Source organism: Oreochromis niloticus, unplaced genomic scaffold (assembly GCF_001858045.2).
Source record: "Oreochromis niloticus isolate F11D_XX unplaced genomic scaffold, O_niloticus_UMD_NMBU tig00001905_pilon, whole genome shotgun sequence".
Lineage (NCBI taxonomy): Eukaryota > Metazoa > Chordata > Actinopteri > Cichliformes > Cichlidae > Oreochromis > Oreochromis niloticus.
Genome location: NW_020327502.1, coordinates 124,511 through 149,551, shown reverse-complemented (window position 1 = coordinate 149,551; position 25,041 = coordinate 124,511). Strand labels below are relative to the sequence as shown.

The following is a 25,041-nucleotide window of genomic DNA, read 5'->3' as shown; positions in this document are numbered from 1 at the left end:
TAGTTACCAAAGCAGAGTACTCTAGAGTTGTTAAAATTAGAGTACAGATTAGTAGCAAACCCAGGTCGTAGTGTGCAAACAAAGCAGGATACTGAAAGGTATTTAAATAGTTAAGAACATTTAGAATAATTAGAAAAGTGCAGATTGTGCATTGTACCTGTGCATTAAAAAGGACATGTGTAGCTTCCAATAAGTTCGTTTATATATAAACTGAGAAAAGTAATGTGCAAGTTATAACAATTGTTACAGCGCTGATGTAAACATCTGTGTTTGTTAGGAGCAGTTTAATTGTACAGCAGGGAGGAAGAACCTGCTGAAATGCTCCTTCATGCATCTAGGATGCAGCAGTCTGTCACTGAAGGAGCTCTGCAGTTCAGCAACATTTCCATGCATGGGGTGGGAGACTGTGTCCATCAGAGATGTTATTTTGGCCAGAGTCCTTCTGTCTCCCACCACCTGCACTGGGTCCAGGGTGCATCCCAGAACAGAGCTGGCCTTCCTGATGTGTTTATCCAACCTCTTTCTCTCAGCTGTCGATAAACTGCTGCTCCAACATACCACACTGTAAAAAATGACAGATGCCACCACAGAGTCATAGAAGATCTTTAAGAGTGCTTCCTGTACTCCAAATGACCTCAGCCGCCTCAGCAGACAGAGTCTGCTCTGACCCTTCCTACAAAGAGCATCAGTGTTGTGGCTCCAGTCCAGTTTATTATTCAGGTGAACACCCAGGTACCTATACAATTCAATTCAATTCAATTCAATTTTATTTATATAGCGCCAAATCACAACAAAAGTCGCCTCAAGGCGCTTTATATTGTACAGTAGATAGCACAATAATAAATACAGAGAAAAACCCAACAATCATATGACCCCCTATGAGCAAGCACTTTGGCGACAGTGGGAAGGAAAAAATCCCTTTTAACAGGAAGAAACCTCCGGCAGAACCAGGCTCAGGAGGGGCGGAGCCATCTGCTTCGACCGGTTGGGGTGAGAGAAGGAAGACAGGATGAAAGACATGCTGTGGAAGAGAGACAGAGATTAATAACAGATATGATTCGATGCAGAGAGGTGTATTAACACAAAGTGACTTAGAAAAGTGACTGGAAGGGAAAAACTCAATGCATCATGGGAATCCCCGCCAGCCTACATCTATTGCAGCATAACTAAGGGAGGATTCAGGGTCACCTGGTCCAGCCCTAACTATATGCTTTAGCAAAAAGGAAAGTTTGAAGCCTAATCTTGAAAGTAGAGATAGTGTCTGTCTCCCGAATCCAAACTGGTTATGGTTCCACAGAAGAGGGGCCTGAAAACTGAAGGCTCTGCCTCCCATTCTACCTTTAAATACTCTAGGAACAGCAAGTAGGCCTGCAGAGCGAGAGCGAAGTGCTCTAATAGGGTGATATGGTACTACAAGGTCATTAAGATAAGATGGGGCCTGATTATTTAAGACCTTGTATGTGAGGAGCAGGATTTTGAATTCAATTCTGAATTTAACAGGAAGCCAATGAAGGGAAGCCAAAACAGGAGAAATCTGCTCTCTCTTTCTAGTCCCTGTCAGTACTCTTGCTCCAGCATTTTGGATTAGCTAAAGACTTTTCAGCGAGTTTTTAGGACATCCTGATAATAAAGAATTACAGTACTCCAGCCTGGAATTAATGAAGGCATGAACTTGTTTTTCAGCATCACTCTGAGACAGGATATTTCTAATTTTAGAGATGTTGCGCAAATGGAAGAAAGCAGTCTTACATATTTGTTTAATATGTGCGTTGAAGGACATGCCCTGGTCAAAAATGACTCCAAGGTTCCTCACAGTGTTACTGGAGGCCAAGGTAATGCCATCCAGAGTAAGAATCTGCTTAGATACCATATTTCTAAGATTTTCAGGGCCGAGTACAATAACCTCAGTTTGATCTGAATTAAGAAGCAGAAAGTTAGCGGCCATCCAGGTCTTTATGTCTTTAAGACATTCCTGCAGTTTAACTAATTGGTGTGTATTACCTGGCTTCATGGATAGATAGAGCTGCGTGTCATCAGCATAGCAATGAAAATTTATGATATGTCTTCTAATGATGCTGCCTAGGGGAAGCATGTATAATGTAAATAGAATTGGTCCTAGCACTGAACCCTGTGGAACACCATAATTGACCTTAGTGTGTGAAGAGGACTCTCCATTTACATGTACAAAATGGAGTCTATTAGATAGATATGATACAAACCACTGCAGCACAGTACCTGTAATACCTACAGCATGTTCTAATCGCTCTAATAGGATATTATGATCAATAGTATCAAACGCAGCACTGAGGTCTAGCAGGACAAGCACAGAGATGAGTCCACTGTCAGAGGCCATAAGAAGATCATTTATAACCTTCACTAAAGCTGTTTCTGTGCTGTGATGAGCTCTGAAACCTGACTGAAACTGTTCAAATAAGCCATTCCTCTGCAGATGATCTGTTAGCTGTTTGACAACTACCCTTTCAAGGATTTTTGATATGATCGAAAGGTTGGAGATTGGCCTATAATTAGCTAAGACAGCTGGGTCTAGAGATGGCTTTTTAAGTAAAGGTTTAACTACAGCCAGCTTGAAGGCCTGTGGTACATAGCCGATTATTAGAGATTTGGAGGAATTAATTATTGAAGTTAACTCAGAAAGATCAATTGGAGAAAAAGAGTCTAACTTAACATTGATGGTACTAAACGTAGCTGTAGATTATTATTACATCTGTGGGATGATTATTGGTAATTTTTTTCTCTAATGATAAAAATTTTATTTGTGAAGAAGTTCATGAAGTCATTACTAGTTAACGTTAAAGGGATGGTTGGCTCAGTAGAGCTCTGACTTTTTGTCAGCCTGGCTACAGTGCTGAAGAGAAACCTGGGGTTGTTCTTATTTTCTTCAATCAGTGACGAATAGTAAGATGTTCTGGCTTTGTGGAGGGCTTTCTTATAAAGCAGAAAACTATTTCTCCAGGCTAAATGATGAATCTCTAAATTTGTGACACGCCATTTCCTCTCCAGCTTACAAGTCATCTGCTTTAGGTTACGTGTTTGAGAATTATACCACGGAGTCAGGTACTTCAGATTTGAGACCTTAGTTTTCACAGGAGCTACAGTATCCAGAGTCGTACGTAGTGAGGAGGTAAAATTATTAACTAGATAATCGACCTCTGTTGGAGTAGCGTTCAGATAGCTGCTATGCTCTATGTTGGTACAGGGCATTGAAGATGATAACAGTGGGTGGATTATATTCTTAAACTTAGCTACAGCACTTTCAGAAAGACATCTACTTTGATAAAGTCTACTCTCCACTGCTGTGTAATCAATTATTGTAAATGTAAATGTTATCAGGAAATGATCAGACAGCAGAGGGTTTTCAGGAAACACTGTTAAATGTTCAGTTTCTATGCCATATGTTAAAACAAGATCTAGAGTGTGATTAAAGTGGTGGGTGGGTTCTTTTACATTTTGAGAGAAGCCAATTGAGTCTAATAACAGATTAAATGCCATGTTGAGGCTGTCATTTTTAGCATCTACATGGATGTTAAAATCACCCACAATAATTATTTTATCTGAGCTGAGCACTAAATCAGATAAAAAGTCTGAGAAATCAGAGAGAAACTCTGTGTAAGGCCCAGGTGGACGATAGATGATAACAAGTAAGACTGGTTTCTGAGTTTTACAGCTGGGGTGGACAAGGCTAAGCATCAGGCTTTCAAATGAATTAAAAGTCTGTCTGGGTCTTTCGTTAATTAATAGGCTGGTGTGAAAAATTGCTGCCACACCGCCCCCTCGGCCTGTGCTTCGAGGTTTCTGATAGTTAGAATGACTGTGTTGATTCATTTAAACTAACATAATCATCCTGCTGCAACCAGGTTTCTGTAAGGCAGAGTAAATCGATTTGTTGGTCAATTATTAAGTCATGTACTAACAGAGACTTGGAGGAGAGAGACCTAATATTTAATAATCCACATTTCACTGTTTTACTCTTTGGTTCAGATGTGGATACTGTATTGTTCTTTCTTTGTGTTTTTTTATGTTTAAATAGTTTGTTGCTGGTTTTTGGTTTGTTTTTTGTCTTTTTGGGAGCTGACACAGTCTCAATGGAGATGGGTTTTTGGGGGGTAGCAGGAGGAGAGAAGCTGCAGAGAGGCGTGTAAGACTGCAACTCTGCTTCCTGGTCCCAACTCTGGATAGTCATATTTTGGGGGGGTTAATAAATTGGTCCATATTTCTAGAAATGAGAGCTGCTCCATCCAAAGTGGGATGGATGCCGTCTCTCCTAACAAGACCAGGTTTCCTCCAGAAGGTTTGCCAATTATCTATGAAGCCCACATCGTTTCTGGGACACCACTCAGACAGCCAGCAATTTAAGGAGAACATGCAGCTAAACATGTCACTCCTTGTCTGATTGGGGAGGGGACCAGAGAAAACTACAGAGTCCGACATTGTTTTGGCAAAGTTACACACCGATTCAATATTGATTTTTAGTGCTTAGAGCAGTGCTTAGCTGCTCTAAGCACTTTGTAATGTTCGGGGTGAGGGCTACTGGGCGGATGTCGTTGAGGTTGGAGTTTTTGGGTATTGGGACGATGGAGGTGGATTTGAAGCAGGCCGGTACCACAACGTGGGCCAAGGACAGATTGAATATGTCTGTGAGCACTCCTGCAAGCTCCCCAGAACACGCTCTGAGAACATGCCCGGGGATGCCATCAGGACCTGCAGCCTTGAGGACATTAATCCTGCTCAGCACCGCTCCTACATTGGTGGGGGAGAGAGTCAGTGGTTAATGGTCTGGAGTCACGTCTGCTGTGGTTGTAGTTGTTGGATTCCCTCGCTCAAAACGAGCATAAAAGTTGTCATGCTCGTTGAGCAAGGAGACATCAGAGGATGCGGGGGAGGGTTTGGTCGTCCTGTAGTCTGTAATGGTCTGGAGTCCTTGCCACATACTTTGGGGGTTGGGGTGGGAGTTGAAGAAGTGTTCTTCTACCTTCTTTTTGTAATGGTGTTTGGCTTTTTTGATGCTCCTCTTTAGCTTGCCCCTGGCTGTATGGTAGGCATGTGCATCTCCTGACCTGAAGGCAGTTTTGCGGGCCTTCAGGAGGAGACGAACATCCTGGTTCATCCAAGGCTTCTGGTTGGGGTTCATGGTGATCTGTTTCTGGGTGGTGACACTGTCTGTAGTTTTGGAGATGTAATCCAGTACAGATGAGGCGTACTGGTCCAGGTCTGTGTGGGTGAACATATTCCAGTCTGCGTTTTTAAATCTGTCCTGGAGCACTGTGTCTGTCCCCTCTGGCCACACTTTAATTGTCCTCACAGCAGGTTTCACATGTTGGATAAGTGGTGAGTACCGAGGCGATACACCGACACTGTCAGTTTAGGCCTAAAGAGATAGGTATTTTAAGAAAAGCCCACCTAATTTAAATATAATTTCAAACCGACAACAGAAAATTTGATAGAATAGAATAAATATTGTGAAGACAAAATTCCCAGTTTGTCTTCACTGAGTTGTCAGTAATGCGCAATAACTCAGACTGGAAGTAAATGAATTTTGAGGAGAGAAGAACACTGACAGGTGACTGACAGTGATGTCAATGAACAGGTAGCATTAAAACACATGAAAACAACACTGCACTCACACAGAGGTCAAAGGTCTTTGCAGTGTATTGGATTGTAATGTATTTGTTAAACTGTTCGACTGTTCCTTTATCAGTGTGTAACAGTGTGTGTATGAGAGCCATGTAATGTCCATGTGTGCATGCTGACTGCTCTGACCCCTCCTCCTTTCAGGGTGGAGCCTGCTGGAGTCCGATGGTTGACACCAGGTCTGAGGAAGTGTAAGTGTGTTTTTAATGGGATTCATGAAAACAAAGCAGCACACATTCAACCATCTTCATCATGTCAGGAGTCATCATCAAAGTGTCAATCAATGAACAGATGATGGATCAATAACTGCAGCTGGATTGTGTTTGTTCTTTCCATCAGATTCCTGTCAACTCACAATCGACACGATCACAGTACACACAAACCTCCAACTGTCTGAAAACAACAGGAAGGTGACACATGTGAAGGAGGTTCAGTCATATCCTGATCATCCAGAAAGATTTGATGTTAAGCCTCAGCTGCTGTGTAGAAATGGTCTGACTGGTCGCTGTTACTGGGAAGTTGAGTGGAGAGGAAAGGTTGATATATCAGTGAGTTACAGAAGAATCAGAAGGAAAGGAGGGAGATATGAGTGTGTGTTTGGACGGAATGATCATTCTTGGAATCTGATCTGTGCTGATGATGGTCCTGATTTTGTCAGGCACAATTACATAGAAACACTCTTCCCCGCCTCCTCCTCCTCCTCCTCCTCCTCCTCCTCCTCCTCTGTCTCTAACAGAGCAGCAGTGTATGTGGACTGTCCTGCTGGCACTCTGTCCTTCTACAGAGTCTCCTCTGACTCTCTGATCCACCTCCACACCTTCAACACCACATTCACTGAAACTCTTTATCCTGGATTTTATGTTAATCCTGGTTCCTCAGTGTCCCTGTGCTGAGTGTAAAGAGTGTCTCCTGTTAGAGAAACACTCTGACTGTTGAACAGATAGTTCAGTCTGTACATGTCTGTCTCTTTCACTCACAAACACGTTTTCAGATTCATGGATTCAATCAGTTGATGTTTGAAACTCTTCTAAATGATTCATTCATTCATTCTTCCTTTTCAGTCCTTTAAAGATGGAAGCTCCCATTATTCCAGGAACAACATGTTGTTTTCCTGTCTTTTTCCACTCAAAGCTTCACAGTGAATATCAGTATGTTGTAGTGGTGCAACTGATCACAGTTGATCCGTAATCCTAACCGATCACACTCCACGGTTCAGCACACACATGATCCGAAGATTCGAAAAAGAAGAAAAAAGTAGGTGTATGGTGTGCGTGGTCAGTCTGTCAAGAGATCAGCGCTAGCAGTCCAAGTGGAGGAGATGAGGAGTTTGCGGAGTTTAAGCAGCCCTTTGCTGCCCAATCCGACCGGGCTATTGGAGCATCTACTCCAGTTCAACGGAAGGCTACATGACCATGACTGCTCATTATATCACAGCGGAGTGGCAGATAGAAAGTCCTGTACTACCCTATATTGCATCTTAATTTGTTTTTATATAATTGCATGGAATGAGTCTTGAGTTGAATGTTTTTTAATAGGCAAAAAGTACTTAAATAAGTAAATGGCAAGTTAAATTTTTGTCTTCTTTTTTTTCTGCTAATACGAAAATTGATCCGATCCATAATGAAAAAAACGTGATCTGACCCGAACCGTGAGAATTTTGATCCATTGCACCTCTAGTACGTTGTGTTTCTCTGAAGCTCAGTTCACAACCAGCTCCTCTGCATTTTCAACAAGTCTGAGCTCATTAAAATGAATCCAAATGTTTTATTTCTCTTTCTTAATGGGATGTTTCCAAACTCTCCACATGCTCTTACTGTGTCACTCATTGTTGGAAGCTGATCACGTGAAAATGTTTCAGCCATATAAGCTGAAAATATTGGCTCAATAGTTTTGAATGCAGTTCTAACCAGTGTGCTGGGTTTTTAAACATACGTGGCTGCTGCCTGATGTTGGGCCCACAGAGGAAGACGACTCACTCACTCTTCTTCACTTCCTCCTTAAACATGTGGAAGGAGAGCAAAGAGCTGCCAGACTCTTATTTCTGACAGGAACAGAAGAAACCACAGCAAACTGGTCCAGTTCTTCATCTTCATCACAATCTATTTATTTCTGATGGTGTCTTCAGTCTGAGGGTTTGAAGTTTCCATGTCTGTGTGATGTGTGGTGTGAAGGCTGCTGGTTAAACTGGGACTCACTGTTTAAAGCACTGAGTGCTCATAGAGAGATGCTCCATGAGTCCCAGTACAGACTACAAACATGGTGGAAACTTAGCTTTGATATCCACACACTCTGCACGTCTGTGAGTAACTGTGATGAAGATGTGCAGAGATCTGTGTACAAACAGGAGAAAGACTGTAAAGACTCTGTGCTTCTAACAGCCTCTGTTAACATATGTGAGGCTGTTTGTTGTTGTTGCCATGGAGCTTTTCACTGTTTGGGTCAGCAGGTCATGTGATCAGGTTTGTTCTGTGAAAGCTGGACGATGGTTCAGTGTCAGGGTTTGTTTGCATTCATCAATAAATATCTAAATAAATCAAAGACTCCATGTTTGTTCTTTCATCATGTGACCTCTGCTCATCCATCTCTGTGTGTATCAGGATACATTTAGTTCATAATACACAGAAAAATCAGAGTTATTACCTGTAATAAATGTGAAAGATTCCTGCAGTGATAACCAGGCAGGACTGAAACACATCACAGCTGTCACCACGGTAACAGCACCGTCCATCCACAGGTGAGGGGAGGAGCAAAAAGAGGGACTTTCACCATTTTATACTAAAAACACTCGACTAATGTTTCTAATATGAAACAAATAAGCCCACATTAATGTGAGCATTTATTAAATAATAATAATGATGATTTCCTCCTGATCTCATTTCCATAGCAGAGAAAACTGTGGTGTATATTAAGGTGGAGGGTGTGGTCTATGGCTCAGGTGTAGAGTGAGGGTGGGGTGCACCACAGCAGCATGCTGGGACTGCTGAGGGTGGAGGAGGGAGTGATGATGACATCAGAGCTGCAGCAAAGCAGTCAGCAGCACAGAGACCAGTGAACACACAGTCTGTTCATCTTTGCATAGATACAATATATAGCACAATATTGAATGACAGAGACACGCTGTGTGAGCTTCCACAGATACACTGACGTCAGTATCCAGAGTCCTCCTGCTGCTCCCCCCTCAGAGCCCCGTGATCAGCACCAACACATTCAGTTAGATGACAGAGTCCAGCTGCAGCTAGAATCAGCTCCCCTCTGTGAACAACAGCACAGCGTCAGTGTTTCACACTCAGTGAAAGAAGGAAACAGCAGAAGAACACCATGTGTGCTACGTTTCCCAGGACACACTACAAACTGCACAAATACAGAGCAGCACGTGGAAGGACCTGAAGCTGCATTTAAAGAGAAAAGACAGCGTGATGTCCTGTATGGACAGGTGGAAGGAAGCAAGTCCTCAGCTGTTTTAAAGGCCACAAAGGAGCAGATTGGTTATAATGCAGCTGCTTCAGAGGAATAAAGATGAAACACTGTTTTTATTTCATGTGTAACACCTTTCAATCATGTGTTGACTAAAGTCTATTGACCAGTATAAGTAAAGACATCACACACACACACACATGGAAACACTGAAACCTGTTTTTGGTGCAGCAGCGGTCCCAGCTGCTCGCCTTTATCTAGACTGGGTCGGCTGCTTATCTCAATATAATCAATGTTTAAAGTTCTCAGTGTTTCTGTGTTGCTTCGTATAGGATCTCCCAGCATCATCACTGTGCTGTCCAATCATTGTGTGCTAGGTTACCCTTATAGTGCGATGTGTGTTTGCACAAAGAGAAGCATGTGTGTCAAATATAAATAAGCACAGAACAGAAAAAGCTGCCAGTTTCTTCTATTTAGAGTCAAGTTAGTGTTTTGTGTCTTTGTTTGAGGCCTAATGTCAAGCAGAGGTGTGTGTAACTGCACTGCTCTGTTATATGTGTGAAATGTGTGCTTCAGCATCATCTTCGTCACTGCTGATTCCTTTGTGTCATCATGTGTTGAGAAGAGAGAACAGTTATAACGGAGGAGCAACAGGAAGCCCTGAAATCTGCATCAACAAGGAAGTGTTGGCTCACCAGTGATCCCAGCAGAGCCACTGGTTTGGCTCCAGTTGTTCTAGATTCAGTGATGTTGTTGCTACAGATACATGTTAGCATCTTTATTGTAGTAAAGTCTTGTAATGTGAAGCTAGAAACAAGGCAGGAAACAGCTCCATGATCTGATCTTAATGATGTTGTTTTTATTTCTGTCTTTCAGAACTGGATTGAAACTATCAAAGGTCTAAAAACAGCCTCAACCCTCCCAAAGACAAACTTTACACACGTCATCTTTCAGCTACAATCTTTGTTGCAGGGATCTTCTGCCAAACAAGGCTGAGAGAAGATTTCTTACAGCTGTCATGTTGATGCTGTTTCAATCTTTGGGCAAACACACTCATATATTAGGGCTGATATCAGGGCTGCACAAGTTCTTTGTGATCATGAATAATAGAAGTGTGCCTGTTGAAGATCATGTTTCTACATGATTATATGTCCTGTTATTGTTCTGTATTATATTCAGCTTTCAGCATCCTTTCCCAGCCCCTGTTACACCATCCATACAAAGCCAGTCTGACTGTGAGCCAATGTGTTTGATAGTTTGTGTTGGATCAATAGATTTGACAGACTTGGTTCTCATCCAGAGGGAAACAGTCCAAATTCAGATCTAATGAAATGATGGAGGCTGTTTCCTACCACGGTGCTAATGTGTGACTAACAAGGCTCATGGTCTCCAGCAGACAAGCGCCTGGAATGAGGTGAGCTGAGTGTTGCTTTGGTGGGTCTGTGCCCACGTCATGCATCAGGATTCATATTGGCAATAGTTCATATCTCTGTTCTTTAGCCTTCATCACAAAGCTGTGAAGGAAAAACAAACATCTAACAGGATGTGATGGATGCAAAGTCCACTGAGCTCTTTGTCATTTACAAACTTGTCCAACCAACAAGAGCACAGATGAAAAACACAGTGACACTTAAAGGATTTTGCCATATATGAGCATAGATTACTTTCATATAGATTTTCAATGCAGGCTTTTGGTGAGCCGCTGGGTTCTGTCTAATAATCATCTCAGCATTTTACAATAGAATAGCTCTTTATTAGCTCTTCATTTATTGTTATTGGACATGAAACAAGGAAGCTGTGTTTCTCATTGGATGTTAGTTTCATGTTCATCAGGATCATTTTCTAAAGAGCTGATATTTAGACCATTTACTGCACTGGCTGCACATTCTGTCTACATTTCTCTGTATGTGCTGTGTTTGTCTTTCATATTTCTCCATATTGACACAAACAGTGAACAGCAGTAGATCTACTCTTCATCTGTTTTAGGCCCAGTGAAAGATCTGAAGCAGAAATGGTGTCATTAGGAGAAGAAGAACGGCGAGGAGGCAGCAGCTCTTAAAGATGAAACACAGCAACTTAGCCCTGAGCTCAGAGAGCTTCACATGAAAAAGCTCCTCAAGCAGATCATGTCAGAGGTTTGTCATCAACAGGAGGAACTGTTCATATCATAGAATGAAGGATGCTGTCAGCTGGATGAAGAAGGTTATTTAATGGCAAACGTTCACATTGAAGTCAAATTGTTGTGGTGTTGAACAGATTCATGGACTGATTGTCTCCAGAATGTTAGAAGAGCTTCAATGAATCATTAGAAACAACTTACAGCTGCACAGTTGTGTCAAACACATCTTTGTGTCATTGTTGTGTTTCTACATGTGACACACGTCTAAAACATGCACACAATTTGAAGACAAACAGGGATCATTTGTTCCCACAGCCAGATGCTGAGAGCCATTTCCTTGTAGTCCTGTGTCTATATATATGCACCATTAGATGTTATTGGAATGATTGTCAGCTTTGATAGTTTCATGTATGTTTAGCTGGACGGCTGTTTGATCCTCCACATGTTTAAAGGTGTCCAGTCCTGAGACACTGGGGGTGGAAACAGCTGTGATGTCATTGGACTGTCACAAAGACAGAAGTGCATGAAGTGAGCAGCCAAGGAGCCGCTGATGTTTTGGATTCAACAGCATTTGAAAGGTTGACACAGACACATTTGCACATAGAAAGCTGAATTTGTCATATGCCACAGTGAACTCACTGTTCAGTGTTTTTCAGGAAGCTTCTTAACTGCCTCTGCTGCCAAACAAGCAGCTGATGTCCTTGAGAAGAAGCTGAAGAAGTCTTCAACAACAAATACAGGAAGTGGACTTTCAAATACTAGATTCACTTTAGACTCACACAAGAAATGACTCAACTAGCTGTGTTTGATTGACTCCTTTGACTCTATGAAAGCTCAGTGTGTGTCTGTACACAGACTGTTGTGTTGGACTATTATTCAGTTGTCTGCTTTTCAAATGTCTGCATCTCAGTGTAGATGAGGCTGGGGGTCATGGGAGGCCACCATAGCAGTCTCTTCAACATCATGACATCATCATAAATGCTGCTGGACTGTCTGATGGGCTGACGGTGAAAAAGCCGTCGGGAAGGAAACAGAAGACATTTCAGAGGCTGCAGCAGATTTCTTTGATTTGGGGCCTTTTTCAGCTTTATTGGACAGAGCAGTGAAGATAAGTGACAGCAAAGCAGAGGGAGAGAGAAAGGGGGCGTGGTCAGAATCAAAGCCAGGCCAGCTGCTCTCCACCTCGTGGCACATGGTCACCTGCTCATCCTAGTGAGCTCCACCAGCAGCCCTTTCACACAGTTTACACTGTCAAACACTGTGTGTGGACCTCAGCTAACAATAGGCTCCATTTAAGTCTGGACTACATGCTTTTATATTGAGGCAGATTTTTACCTGTTTTTATACCATCAGCAGCTCAACATCATGAGCAGCTTTGACATAAAGACATCAAACTCAAGCTGCCTTTAAACTGGATCTACTTTTAATACAGGGGCTCAAAAACAACTAACATCTTTATTATATATCAGGACAGAAAGTCATTTCATCTCAAATGGAAAACAGCTTTATTTGGAATAATCAGCACTATCAACTGGTTTGGGATCTCCACCAGTTTCATGTCTGATCTTCTGCTGTATCGTCCAAAATAAACATCTGAATCATTTCCAACACTTCAGCAGATCTTTAGTTTGGGCAGCACAGTACAAAATAACACATATTGTACTATACTGCCCACTTCCTGATCTTATTGGATCTGTGTGTGAGGTTGGTGAAGGAAACACATGTTTACTGAGTGAATCGCTGCCATTAGGAACTAGTTTTTATATCACAGCCTAGAAATCACACAGGACCATTTCTGCAAGTGAAAAGTCCTAATTGGAGGAAAATAATTGTGTAGTTTGTGCGACTGTTGTTTGTAAATGAAGAATTGTCCCAACTACATGTGCTGCTGACCTTTGACCTTTTCTTTAGGTGCACAGAGGAGTCTGTGGAAACATCCAGAACTGAGGCAGTGCTACAGATGTCTTCAAATAAAGTGGTGTATTATCCATGTTTTCTATGGATCACATCAATATCCTGATCTAACAAGCCCCCTTTTTGTGGATTTTAGAGCCTCTGACTTTTGCTGCGTCTGCGTCTCATTTCAAGCACAAGAGCAAGAAGTGGATGAAGAAATGGGGCGAGTGGGGTCAGTGTGGTGCATGTCAGCTGTGCTCATGCTTTCACAAAGAACATGTGTATTCATTGGCAGCATTAAGGTGCACTTTAGTCTTCATAATAATAAAGTATTGTGACTTTATTATTGTGAATCCTCACAGTCATGTTGCAGCTCTGCTTTGCTTTAAGAAAATGTTCTACCAGGATGTTACTTTCCTAAACGTGTTCTCCAAATGTTCCCAAAGACTTTGTTCTAAGTAGTTCTACATGATGAAACATTCACACTAAGTTTAAGAAGGACACACAAACACCATCTGTCCTTTCATCATGTGTACAAACGTGTTCAGATGTCAAATGTACCGTGAATGGATGCAAATGTGGATCGTTCCAATAAAATGAGACAGTTTTGTAAGTGGATCCCAGTTTGAAGTTCATTGAAACCTATAAGAACATGTTATTCAAACCAACTTTATCCAACAGGAAGAAGCATCAGGGGAACAGGAAACATTCAAACATGTTTACTGTAAGAACTGCACAAAGGAAGGAAACACAATCCTACACACGAGCACTTTAAAATGGACATTTAGCTTTTCAAACATCAGGGAGTGCTGCAATAACAACACTGTGCCCATTCTGATCAGACTGAAAGATTTATAGAGATTTATCCATGTGCTGCAAAAGGATTTGATATCAACATATAATATTATTATAATATTTGCATTTAAAGTTATGAAATATGATTCAATAAACATGTTTGTGGTTGTTACAGTAAAAATATAACTTTTTCTACTCTGATTTTATGTTTTCTGTCTGATTTTAGATCAATTGTGTTAATACAGTTTGTCAAAATGAAAACATAACTGTAAATTCAGACACGTGAGGTTGTGCTGAAAAGGATGATACCAAACAAGACAAAGTAAATAGTTTTTAAAGGTAAAATGTGGAGGAAACATCAAAAGTAGTTACAAATGGCCAATTCTACCCTGGACCCCAGAGGGTTAAACATAATAGTTACTTTTCAAGTAATCAATTACTTTTAGAATATTGTAACTGTCGCTCGGTCAGGCCTCTTCCGGGGCAAAGGGGGCCCTCGGGCCTCCGGCCTCGGGGCCTGCAGCTCGATTCACTCTGGCACACCGGTGCAGCCCCCTCTGGCTTCTGCTCCGTGGCTACTGGGTGACCCCTCGTCTGGGGATCTCCTCAGCCCTTCCCAGGAGAGTGGCACGGATGCCCCTCCGGTGGTCCTCCTTGGGCTTTCGCACTCTGGGGCCTCTGGATGTCTGGAGCCTGGATCTCCTCCATGCCTGCTTCATGCCCTGGGGGACGGGGCTATGGGCCTCCACACCCTCTAGCAGACCGTTACATGGGGAAACCTTTTGAAAACAAGCGCGCTGATCCACACAGGTGTGCACACGGGTGTTCACTGTTCGTAGACATAAACTACACCTTTCTTAGCTGCTATTGCCAAGCACATTGTGCGCTGTCGGTCCTGCGTGCTGCACAACAACTTTCAATATTTAGTATTTACTGCTGTTCACACTTAGCTAGATTAACGTGATGGTGTTGTGTTTAGTATGTTGCTTTGTTTTTGTTTGGTTTTTTTTTTTTTGCTTGTCTTCTCTTCTTTTTCTCTCAACAGGTGATCCAGGAGATTTTTTTTTTTTTCTCTTTGTCTTTGTAAGTGCCCTTTCTCACTGTCCCTCTTCCCTTCTGTTTTTCTTTTCCTTCCTCTCTTTCTTTCTCCCTTTCCTATCCCCCAGTCATGTCTGTCCCATCTGTAACAACTGAAAATAAAATAAATAATAACAACAAAGTTTGATCAAATGGACCAATACGGCAATGCCATGATGATCCATTTGGCAGAATAAATCCATTTGGTATCCTTGTTGGTCTTCAGACAACAATTCTGACGGCTTAAGAACCAAATGGGACAGAAAAAAAAAAAAATATTGTAACTGAGTTACTAACTCAGTTACTTTTTTGAAGAAGTAACTAGTAACTATAATGAATTACTTTTTCAAAGTAACTTGCCCAACACTGATGGTGACACGAGTACTGGATCAAATTTGACCCTGAGCTTTGTTTTGACCTACAAAGTTCACATCCTGCTTCTTCTTCCAGTTCAAAACATGCAAAAGTTCACTGGTTTCCACAGCAGAGCCTGACACAGCGCTCCACGCCTTCTCCTCATCACATTTGTGCTTCCTGACGTGCAGCTGCTTCCTAAACTTCCAGACTTCTAACTTCATTCATAGGGAGGAGATCACTCCACTGCACTGCAGACAGACTTCACACTTTCATGAATTCCTTCTAAGGCCTGATGTGGCTTTGCTTCCTGCTACATGACACATTTATTCACACCTTATGAACCAATCAGGAGCCTCCTACCTGTTCCCACAGCCGCCTCATTAATAACAGGAAGTCAGTGTTTCTGTGAGCCGACGAGCTGAACTCAGACTTTTCACTTATACCACGTCTGATTTCTTTCTTTATTGTATTTATTTATTTGACCTGCACAGTGATTTTATTTCTATATGTAGATATTTGATATTGTGTAACTGAAGCTGTGTCCACGTTTGATCTCAGAGTGACACATGGACTCTGTCTGTGTCCTCAGTTTCCCAGCATGCCTCGGCTGTGGAGCTGTATGAGGGAGAGCTGTTTGTCCTGCTGCCCTGTGAGTTTCCCACTTTTGAACTGGACAGCCCCACAGTGGGGTGGAGTCGCTCCACCCTCAGTCCTCCAACCGTCCACCAGCTTCAAGGAGACGAACTGAAAGATCCAAAGCAGCGTTACAGCGGCCGAACATCCATGAAGACTGACGCTCTGGAAACTGGAGACCTCAGCCTGAACCTGACCAACCTCCACCTGTCTGACAGCGCCACCTACACCTGCTCCGTCACATCATTTAGACTGAGAGATGTCCCACTGCAGGTCAAAGGTCAACATCAAACCAAAACCCTGCTGTAGACGATCACAATCACTCAAACTGAACTTTTAATATTGTCACAATAAGCATGCTTGCTTCACCATTTTAAATCTGAGCAGATTCTTTAATTCATTACATTCAGTCAAAGGTCACCTGACAATTTGTGTTTCTCTACAGAACCATTTCCATCCTGGGCCACAGCTCTGCTGGTTCTCCTGGTTCTCCTGGTTCTCCTGGCTCTCCTGGTTCTGCTGGTTCTCCTGGCTCTCCTGGCTCTCCTGGTTCTGCTGGTTCTCCTGGCTGTCCTGGCTCTCCTGGTTCTGCTGGTTCTCCTGGCTCTCCTGGCTCTCCTGGTTCTGCTGGTTCTCCTGGTTCTCCTGGTTCTGCAAACTGGCTTGTTGTTACCCACCAGTCTACCGTTGTTGACAGCGCTGTCGGCCGCTGGGTTTGTTGTTGTTTTTTTCTGTCAGTGCGCCCCAGGGTGGCTGTGGCTACAATGTAGCTTGCCATCACCAGTGTGTGAATGGGTGGATGACTGGATATGTAAAGCGCTTTGGGGTCCTTAGGGACGATTAAAGCACTATATAAATACAGGCCATTTACCATTTAGTCTCATTTCTGCTGCTCAAAACTGAACAAACTTTGTAAAATGATGCAAAACTGCAAAACTCTCAGCTGTGTCTGTAATCAAACCTCTGTAACTTTGCTTCACTTCATCAGGTCATGTTCACATGTGTTTTTGTTCTACTGCAGAATATTTTTAAGGTCATCTGCTATAAAAAGCCAGGCCAGGAAAATCTGCTTCATGTTCTTCTGTTTTATCCTCAGTGACTTTGACACAAAGGCCTCTGCTGTGATGCTCACACCTCTGATGAAGTCTCACAGTGTCAGCTTTCTTTTATAGATATAAAAATATGGAAATGAATGATAATATTTCTGACTGTCTGAGGCAAACTTCAGCGATTCAAAGTGAATGGATTGTAGAAATGAGTGAGGATACCCAGCCCTGTTAGCAGGTGTCCTCTGGTGGCTCCTTGACTGTCACACAATCATGTGCTGACAGGAAATGTTGCAGCAGCTTCAGTAAATGTTCCTCCCTGAGTTGTGCTCAGTCATGTGGTGGAGAGCTTCAGATGTTCAGAGCAGGAGAGCTCCAACAAGACCAGGACTGTTCCACCATCTGCTGACATCACAATATAACTGCTTAGTGTTAGTAGTGCAGTGTCAGTGGATGCATTTGACCAAAACCAGAGTGGAAACGGTCACAGATGTGGTGTTTCTTCAAGCAGGCTGTGAGGTGGGCAGCAAGCGGCTTCTCAACAAGCTTTGACCTGAAAGAGAAACTGATCTATAATGTTGATGTAATGTTGGATCTAAGCTGGGTTTGCTGAGCTTTGCTTCCACAACGGCATGTTTGAAAAAGCTGGAACACTCCAGTCTGAAGAAAAGCATTAAAAAGGTTTACAAGGCAAAAAGCTTTGTGGGGAGAATCTCTGAGGGAGCTGCAGACGGCTGATTCTCATCAAATGTCACAGGTGTAAAAGTAGAGCAGCAGTGAGCTGCACAACAAGAACGCTCTGGGGGGGTTTGTCATTGATTTCTTTGGTCTACAGAAAATCAGACTTTTGTTGCTGTCTGCTTTAGAGACACATTTATAGGTGAGGCAGCTCGAGACGCAACAGCTGATTGTGTCAAACAAAACTTTGAATTTCTCCCATTTTCTGATCTGAGTTTTGTTTCTGAAGTTTCAAATAGACTCATTTATCCAATGGCACGTCCTCAAGTGAAGGTCAACAAAGACGCAGTTGTGGTCACTCAAAGCTACATCCTCCGCAGACACGTTGCTGATGCTGAGGCCCAAAGAAAGGAAGCGTGTGAGACATGGCCGACTGTGGAGGCTCAGTCTGTCTGTTCTTCTTCATCCAACATGTCTGCAGCACTTTACAGGACGCTGCAGACTAGTTACCAAAGAACGAGTCAGGAACACATCAGGAACAAACTGAGACACACAAGTTTTACAGAGACCCAACGAAGATGAAGAGAAAGCTGCTGTAACCTGGAGACCTCAGTCTGACCCTGAAATACCCACAGATGGAGACACAAACACCTCCACCTGCACCGTCTGCAGCAGGGAGGAAACATCCTGCTGAAGAAACAAGTGCTGCTCACTGTCAGGGCTCAGTGCTGTAGATGCAGGTCAGAGGTCAGAGGTCACGGTGGGACCAGTATCAGTTTACTCCACTGAATCCATTCAGCCTGTGGCTGATAATGTTTCTAATAATGACAAACTGGAAACACAATTTTACGATTGTTTCTTTAACATCATATTTCCTGAAGTATTCAGACACTTATTTGAAGCCCCTTCAGCAGGAATCACAGCAGCAGCTGTTTTTGATGCAACGAGCCTCGTCCACACCTGGAGTTTCTGTCCTTCTACTTTCTAAATACTCACAGGCTCAGGCAGTGGGCTCACAAAGAGGTGGCTCTGAGCCCGTTTGCAGTGCTGATGAACACTCTGATGTTTGCAGACAAAGTTATGATCTGTAGTGAGAGTGAGGAGGAGAGTCTGCAGAGAAGAGAAAGTACAAACAAGGAGAGATGAGGAGGAGGTCAGGGCTGATTTATGACAGGAGGAGAGCAGTAAGAGTGAAGAGGAGGAGATGGCAGTGAGACCTGCTGTGATGGAGACGGTGGCACACAGACAGGAGGAGCTGCAGGTGCAGAGCTGAAGATGCTGAGAGTTTGGTTGGAGGTGAGCAGGATGGACAGGATTAGAAAGAAGAAGATCAGAGGGATCGCTCAGGTCCAGCAGAGCTGCAGTCAGACTGTGTGCTGGATGCTCCAGAAACTGACTCAGTGTGTGTGTCAAGTTCACACAGTGCAGAAACAAACTCACTTTACAACATGATCACAGGTTTATTGATCCATCAGAGCAGCTGGAAGGAAGAGACGAGCTCCTGAACATTTCCTGACGCTGCTGCACAAACAAAGTGATTCATTATTAGTTTGATTAGATCTTTGATGTCACAGCTGTCTGAAACCTGCTGCTGTCTGTACACCTCATGCTGTGTTTGCTGTTCTCTCAGAGTGTCAGGTGGAGGAGGGGGCGGAGTCTGTCCGGCTGCCTGAGGACACTCGGGTGGAGTGGTGGCACCGTCCTGAGAAGCCTGACAAACAGGAGCAGCATCACAGAGTGAAAGAAAGACGAGCGTGTGAAAAGCGGACAGTTCAGCCTGACCCTTAAACGCCCCACAGACAGATACAGCTGTGTGGCCTGGAGCCAGGGAAACATCATGGATGGAGAATCGTGCTGCTCACAGTTACAGCTGTTTGTTCACTTTCACTTGGTTCTCTCTGCTTTCACTTATTATTTTATTGTGTTTCTGTGTGAAGCTGTCGTGTCTCCTCTGCAGGGACGCTTCAGGTCCAGGATCAAACATCAGGAACAGAAGCTGCTCCATTGATCCGACTCCTCTGATGGCTGATCAATCAGTTTGATCTGTTTGATTATTGATCAGTGATGTCAGAGTGGAGTCAGTGTGATGTTGTGTGTTTGAGACTTTTAGTGTCCATGAAGGTCGCTGCTGCCGTAGATCCTCTGAACTGTGACAGAGGTCTCACTCTGGAGGAAACTCTCAGCACTTTCCAGCAGCTCCTCCATCATGGAGGACGTTCCCTCACTGTAACAGGTGGAGGAGAGGAAGCACAGGTGGATCCTCTGAGGAAGAGAAGCGTTCCTACAAACCACATGATCACATGACCAGAGGGGCGTGGCCTTCAGTGGTAGTAATAAGTCCACATGTGACACTTTGAAGGCTCCAACAAAGCAGACCTGTGATCACTTTAACTCAGTATGATGGATTGTTTGGATTTGTCTTTGTTTCTCTGGCTTTTCTTGTGTGTCTGTGTGTCTTTGTGTGTTGGATAGAGTCATGTGACCTGCCCAGGGACGACACATGAGCAGCTCAAATCTGGCAGGTTTCCATCTTCTGTTTTTATCCTGATGTCCATGAACATGAACTCTGTCCCTGTCAGATAAATCCAGATAAAAACAGCCGGTTACATTAAATCTGATCCAGTGTTGTTCTTCTTCTGTGGTGTTTGTGATGGAGCAGCTGCTCCTGATGTGTGTGAAGATGAAACCTGGGCTCCTGCAGCTTTCTTTGCTACAGAAAGTTACATTTAAGATGTTTAATGTCACATACAATGAAGTTTAGGACTCATTTAAACCAGCATGAACTAACAGTTGTATCAGGAAAGGGAAATAAATGAGATGTGAACACCAAGAAATAAGTGAAATGATGATGAAGAATGCAGAACTATAATTTAACCAAAACTAGATCCCCCAGAAACATCCTCAGAAATCCAAACCTTGTCTCTAAGACCCAGAAGTAACACAGTCCACACTAGACTGTGGATCCACCACAGCCCTGCAGGACTGTTTGGACAATATGGTCTGGAGTGTATTCACAGAAGGAACAGACTTGGAGGGCCACACATCTGCTGTACTCTCATACATCTGCACTGAGAGTGTAACAACAACAAAGACAAAGTGTTCCCAAAGCAGAAGCCATGGCTCAACAGTGAGGTGCAGCTCTACTGAGAGCAGCGCCTTCAGATCAGGAGACCAACAAACCTGCAAAGAGGCGTCTAATCTAAAGGCATCAAAGAATCCAAACGCAGATTCAAACAGCGAATCGAGGAACACTTTAACACAAACCACTCCAGAAACATGTGGCAGGGATCAAGACACTCACTGGCTACAAGGACAATCGCACACAAACAAACACATCACCTCACCTGACACCATGAAGCAGTTCTTCGCTCGCTTTGACCAACAAAACAGTGACACCAACACCTATCCTGCGTTACAGAGAGGGACGACGCCCCCATCCAGCTGGAGCAGCATCAGGTCAGAGCCACACTGAGTCTATGCCAGGAAAGCAGCTGGTGCTGACGGTGCAGCCGATGGAGTGCTTAAAGCATGTGGAGACCAACTACCAGAGGTTTCACCACCATCTTCAACCTCTCACTGCTACAGTCTGTAGAAGGCAAACAGGTGGACAGAGGACGCCATGATTACAGCTCTTCACACAACCCTCACACATCTGGACAGTAGGAAACACGTACGTGAGAATGCTGTTTGTGGACTTTACCTTCAACACAGTTCAAGCCCACAAACTGGTTCATAAACTCAGCAACTTAGGACCCAGCAGCTCACTGTGCAGCTGGATACTGGACTTCCTGAGCAACACACCCCAGAACGTCAGAATGGGAGCCACACCTCCTCCACCCTCACTCTGAACGTGTGTCCTCAGTCCCCTCTTATACTCACTTTTCACCCATGACTGTTCTCCAGTCCACACCAGTAACACCATTATAAATGTGCTGATGACACCACCATCATAGGACTGATGGACAACAACGATGATTCAGCTACAGAGAGGAGGTTCAGCATCTGAAGCAATGGTGTGACCACAACAACCTGCATCTGAACACAGCCAAGACCAAGAACATGATAATCGACTTCAGCAGAACAAAGGATCTGAGCACTCCACCCTCTACATTGATGGAGGAGGTAGAAAGGGTGGAGAGCTTCAAGTTCCTCGGAGTCCACATCTCGGCCGACCTTACCTGGTCCACAAACATGTCCCACCAGGTAGGGAAAGCACAACAAAGGCTGCACTTCCTCAGGAAGCAATGTCAAGCCCCAAAGCCTGCTAATTAATTTCTACTGCTCCACCATCGAGAGCCTTCTGACCTCCTGCTGCACCCTCTGCTTCAACTGCTGCACTGTGGAGGACAAGAGGAAACTGCAGCGCGTGGTGAGGGCAGCAGAGCGGCCAATCGGCACTTCACTGACCCCCCTCAGAGACATCTATACTGGCAGCCTTCAGCAAGAAGCCAGCATCATCATCAAGGACCCCTCCACCCTGGACACTCACTTTCCCACCTTCCCTCTGGTAAACTCTACAGGTCCAACAAAGACAAACAGGCTCAGTAGAAGTTTCTACCTCCACCCTGATTGAAGCTTAACTGTGCTGTTAACACTCATCGACACTTGCACTATATTTATTTCTAACCAGTATTCATTACAGTAGAATTCCTGCCTCTATTTATAGAACTGTATTCTTTTACAGCAGCAACCAGCATTCCTACCGCTTACTCAATGAGCAATCCCACCAATCACAGAGCACCTTATACTGACCTGATCCTCCTCTTTACACTGTACCTGCAGATATATCTATAGATTTGTTTCTGTATAGAACTTGTGCAGATCCTTTTGTTTACTTCATTTATTGTGCATTACACACATTCCCTGTGTAGGTACCTCTGAAACTTGTTCTTATCTTTATTTATCTTCTTCTATTATCCTGAGAATCTGAATGTAAACAGATACAAGCTGCCAATGGAGAGAAACTCCTCATTGTTCTGGTAACAGTGACAATAAAGATCTTCTATCTTATCCTGATAGAGTTTCTATGAATTTGTGTCAAACTGTGGACTCACGGGACGAGTCTTCAGATGACGTCTCTGCTCATCGCAAGAACTCGAGCAACTAACCATAAACGTTCATCCTCTCTGTGTCTGACTTTTAGCTTCAAAATCGCTTCATTTCATTTTCTTCTTTTCTTCTTAACATAGAAAATTCCATTATGAACATTTGGCTGCATATGAATATACTTCACTTTATGAAGCATCAACCCATGCAGTTCATCTTCAGTTAGATTCACCATCAGCTCATTTTCACATCAACATCCACATAATGTCTTTTTGATTCAAACACACAGGAAAACTTTCTTCCCAGAAACAAATATATTCAGTATAATTGATTTGATTTCCATGTTAATGTTAGATTAGTGGCTCCTCCATCCTTTCCACACAGACTCTCAGTGTGGGGCCTACAGAGTTATTATCAGATTTTCTTATTGGTTGCTTTGGTTAAACTTCTACCTGATTGTATTCTAAACAGTTTCAGTCAGTTAAGCAGGATTAACTATCAGCACAATCACATATGAATTATGACTCTATTGTTAACTCTTAATGTCTTTTATCAGGATGGAGTTCTGGCACATTTCTTATCTTCCAACATTCCTGCAGCCACACACACACTAATCTCTCAAAGCTGAGTCTACACACACAACATCTACACATTTAAATCATGTCAATTATTCTCATTCAACATATTCATTAAACTTCTGATTCAGAATGAAGATGATTTACTAATAGCACTTCATATCATTGTAAACACAACAGCCTAAATGTTAAAAGCTTTTTATTCCTCTCAGAGGCAATAAGAGGTGAGGGGGGGACTTCTGTCTCTCTCTGTCCCACCTCTCTCAACAAGGGCTCATTAAATTCATCCCACTTTCATCATTCATTAAAAACACATTTATGCTGACTATGTGATGTAATGCAAGAACAGTAGAGGTGAATGGATGGATAATCCAATAATAAAATGTCATATAATAACTGCAGCTGTCAGCAGGCGCAGAGCAGCTGAACTAGAACAGCAGTCGTACATTTATTTACAAACCCCACGTGTACAGGGCAGGATGTGCAATGGTCCAGGGGAAAAGGGACAAAGTCCAACACTCGCTCCGCTCACTCGCCCCTCTCGTATTTGTTTTCAGCACACTCACTCTCACTCCACTCCACGCCACCAGGGAAACAGATCGGGGTCACGGACGAGTGCGAGAACCTGAGCACAAGAGAACTGCGGTGAGCATAAACAGAGTAATCACAGGACAAACGGGGTTTATCGGGGCTGTACTGACGAGAGTAAGTCCACCACCCAGCGAAGAAGCCTTCTGAGCCTCAGCTTAAATAGCCCAGGAGTCCAGGTCATCAGGTAGATTCACAGCAGGTGTGTGGGCCAAGGGCGGAGCCCAGCTGAGCTCCGCCCAGGCAGACAGGTGAGGGACAGGAGAGAGAGACATATAACCATAGTATGCTAATAGCAAATTCTTTTGTCAGGTTTAAAGTGAGATCCTGCTTTAAGGGCAGCTTCATCTGCTGGTAATGACAGATGTTTCTAGTATATCAGGCTTGGCCAACATTACAGGGACTTACTTGCAGAGACCCACGAGCTCCAAACTTGGTGCTTTATGATTGGTGCAGATGCTCTAAGCTACTATTAACCAATAAGAACCACGGGGTCAGGGGTCACTACAAGAACTTATCAGCCACCAACTTGTATATATAACTTTACTCACACTTGTAAAACTGTGTAAGTAGAATTCAATGGGGCAGAGTGAGCTGAGCACAGGCCCACTCTGTGACACTCAGAGCTTTGTGGATATCATCTGCAGGTGCACGTACTGGGAGTACTGGACACAGTGCACGTACAGCCAGCTTGCAGCCACTTTGCCACCACTTTAGGACAATGTTTACAGCAGACTGAGCCACACTGACTGTGAGCAGTCATTGTGCTGCTGCATGGCTGATGGCACTGTCCCTGCAGCTGTCAGGGACAACAAGAAGCACTCAGCTACCTCAGCCAAGCCAAGACTGTGCTGATGTTGTGACCTGAGACCAAGACACTAACCCAGGATGGTGATATGATGGTGTGAGAGTGGCTGGATGAGCCCATCCACCTTAAATATGGATCATATAAATATCTGTAATGCAACACATGTTTTATGCAACATGAACATATTTCCTGCTGTTTCATGTTGTGTTTCCAAGATTTCAGTTTCCTGTAACTTTCATTTGTATTTCCTTCAGTCTGTTAATCTTGGAGCTGTGAGCAGCTTCTTATTACCAGGTGAGAATATGTAACAGTCTGTAGATGTGATGACACTATGGAGCGGATCTCCTGTCTAGTTCTGCA

General features: G+C 43.4%; 1 protein-coding gene and 1 long non-coding RNA gene across 3 annotated transcripts in view; one reads left to right on the top strand and one right to left on the bottom strand.

Moving 5' to 3' along the window:
- The window catches only part of LOC109200198 (NLR family CARD domain-containing protein 3), a 76,236-nt gene extending 56,784 nt beyond the window's left edge, over positions 1 to 19,452 (top strand). Inside the window, exons 6-9 of the mRNA XM_019355695.2 lie at positions 5,794 to 5,840; positions 5,989 to 6,519; positions 15,897 to 16,220; positions 19,295 to 19,452. Of these exons, the coding sequence (XP_019211240.2) occupies positions 5,794 to 5,840; positions 5,989 to 6,519; positions 15,897 to 16,220; positions 19,295 to 19,452 (1,060 nt within the window). The remainder of the gene's footprint in view (positions 1 to 5,793; positions 5,841 to 5,988; positions 6,520 to 15,896; positions 16,221 to 19,294) is intronic.
- A 589-nt stretch (positions 19,453 to 20,041) lies between these two features.
- LOC109200196 (uncharacterized) lies at positions 20,042 to 24,465 on the bottom strand. Of its 2 annotated transcripts, XR_002060392.2 has the most exons (3): positions 23,987 to 24,465; positions 23,732 to 23,910; positions 20,042 to 20,236 (listed from the first exon to the last, which is right to left on the bottom strand). It is a non-coding gene; the product is annotated as an uncharacterized LOC109200196 (long non-coding RNA). The 2 variants fall into 2 exon arrangements; XR_003217638.1 differs by having other exon boundaries at positions 23,732 to 24,461.
- Between the last annotated feature and the right edge of the window lie 576 nt (positions 24,466 to 25,041).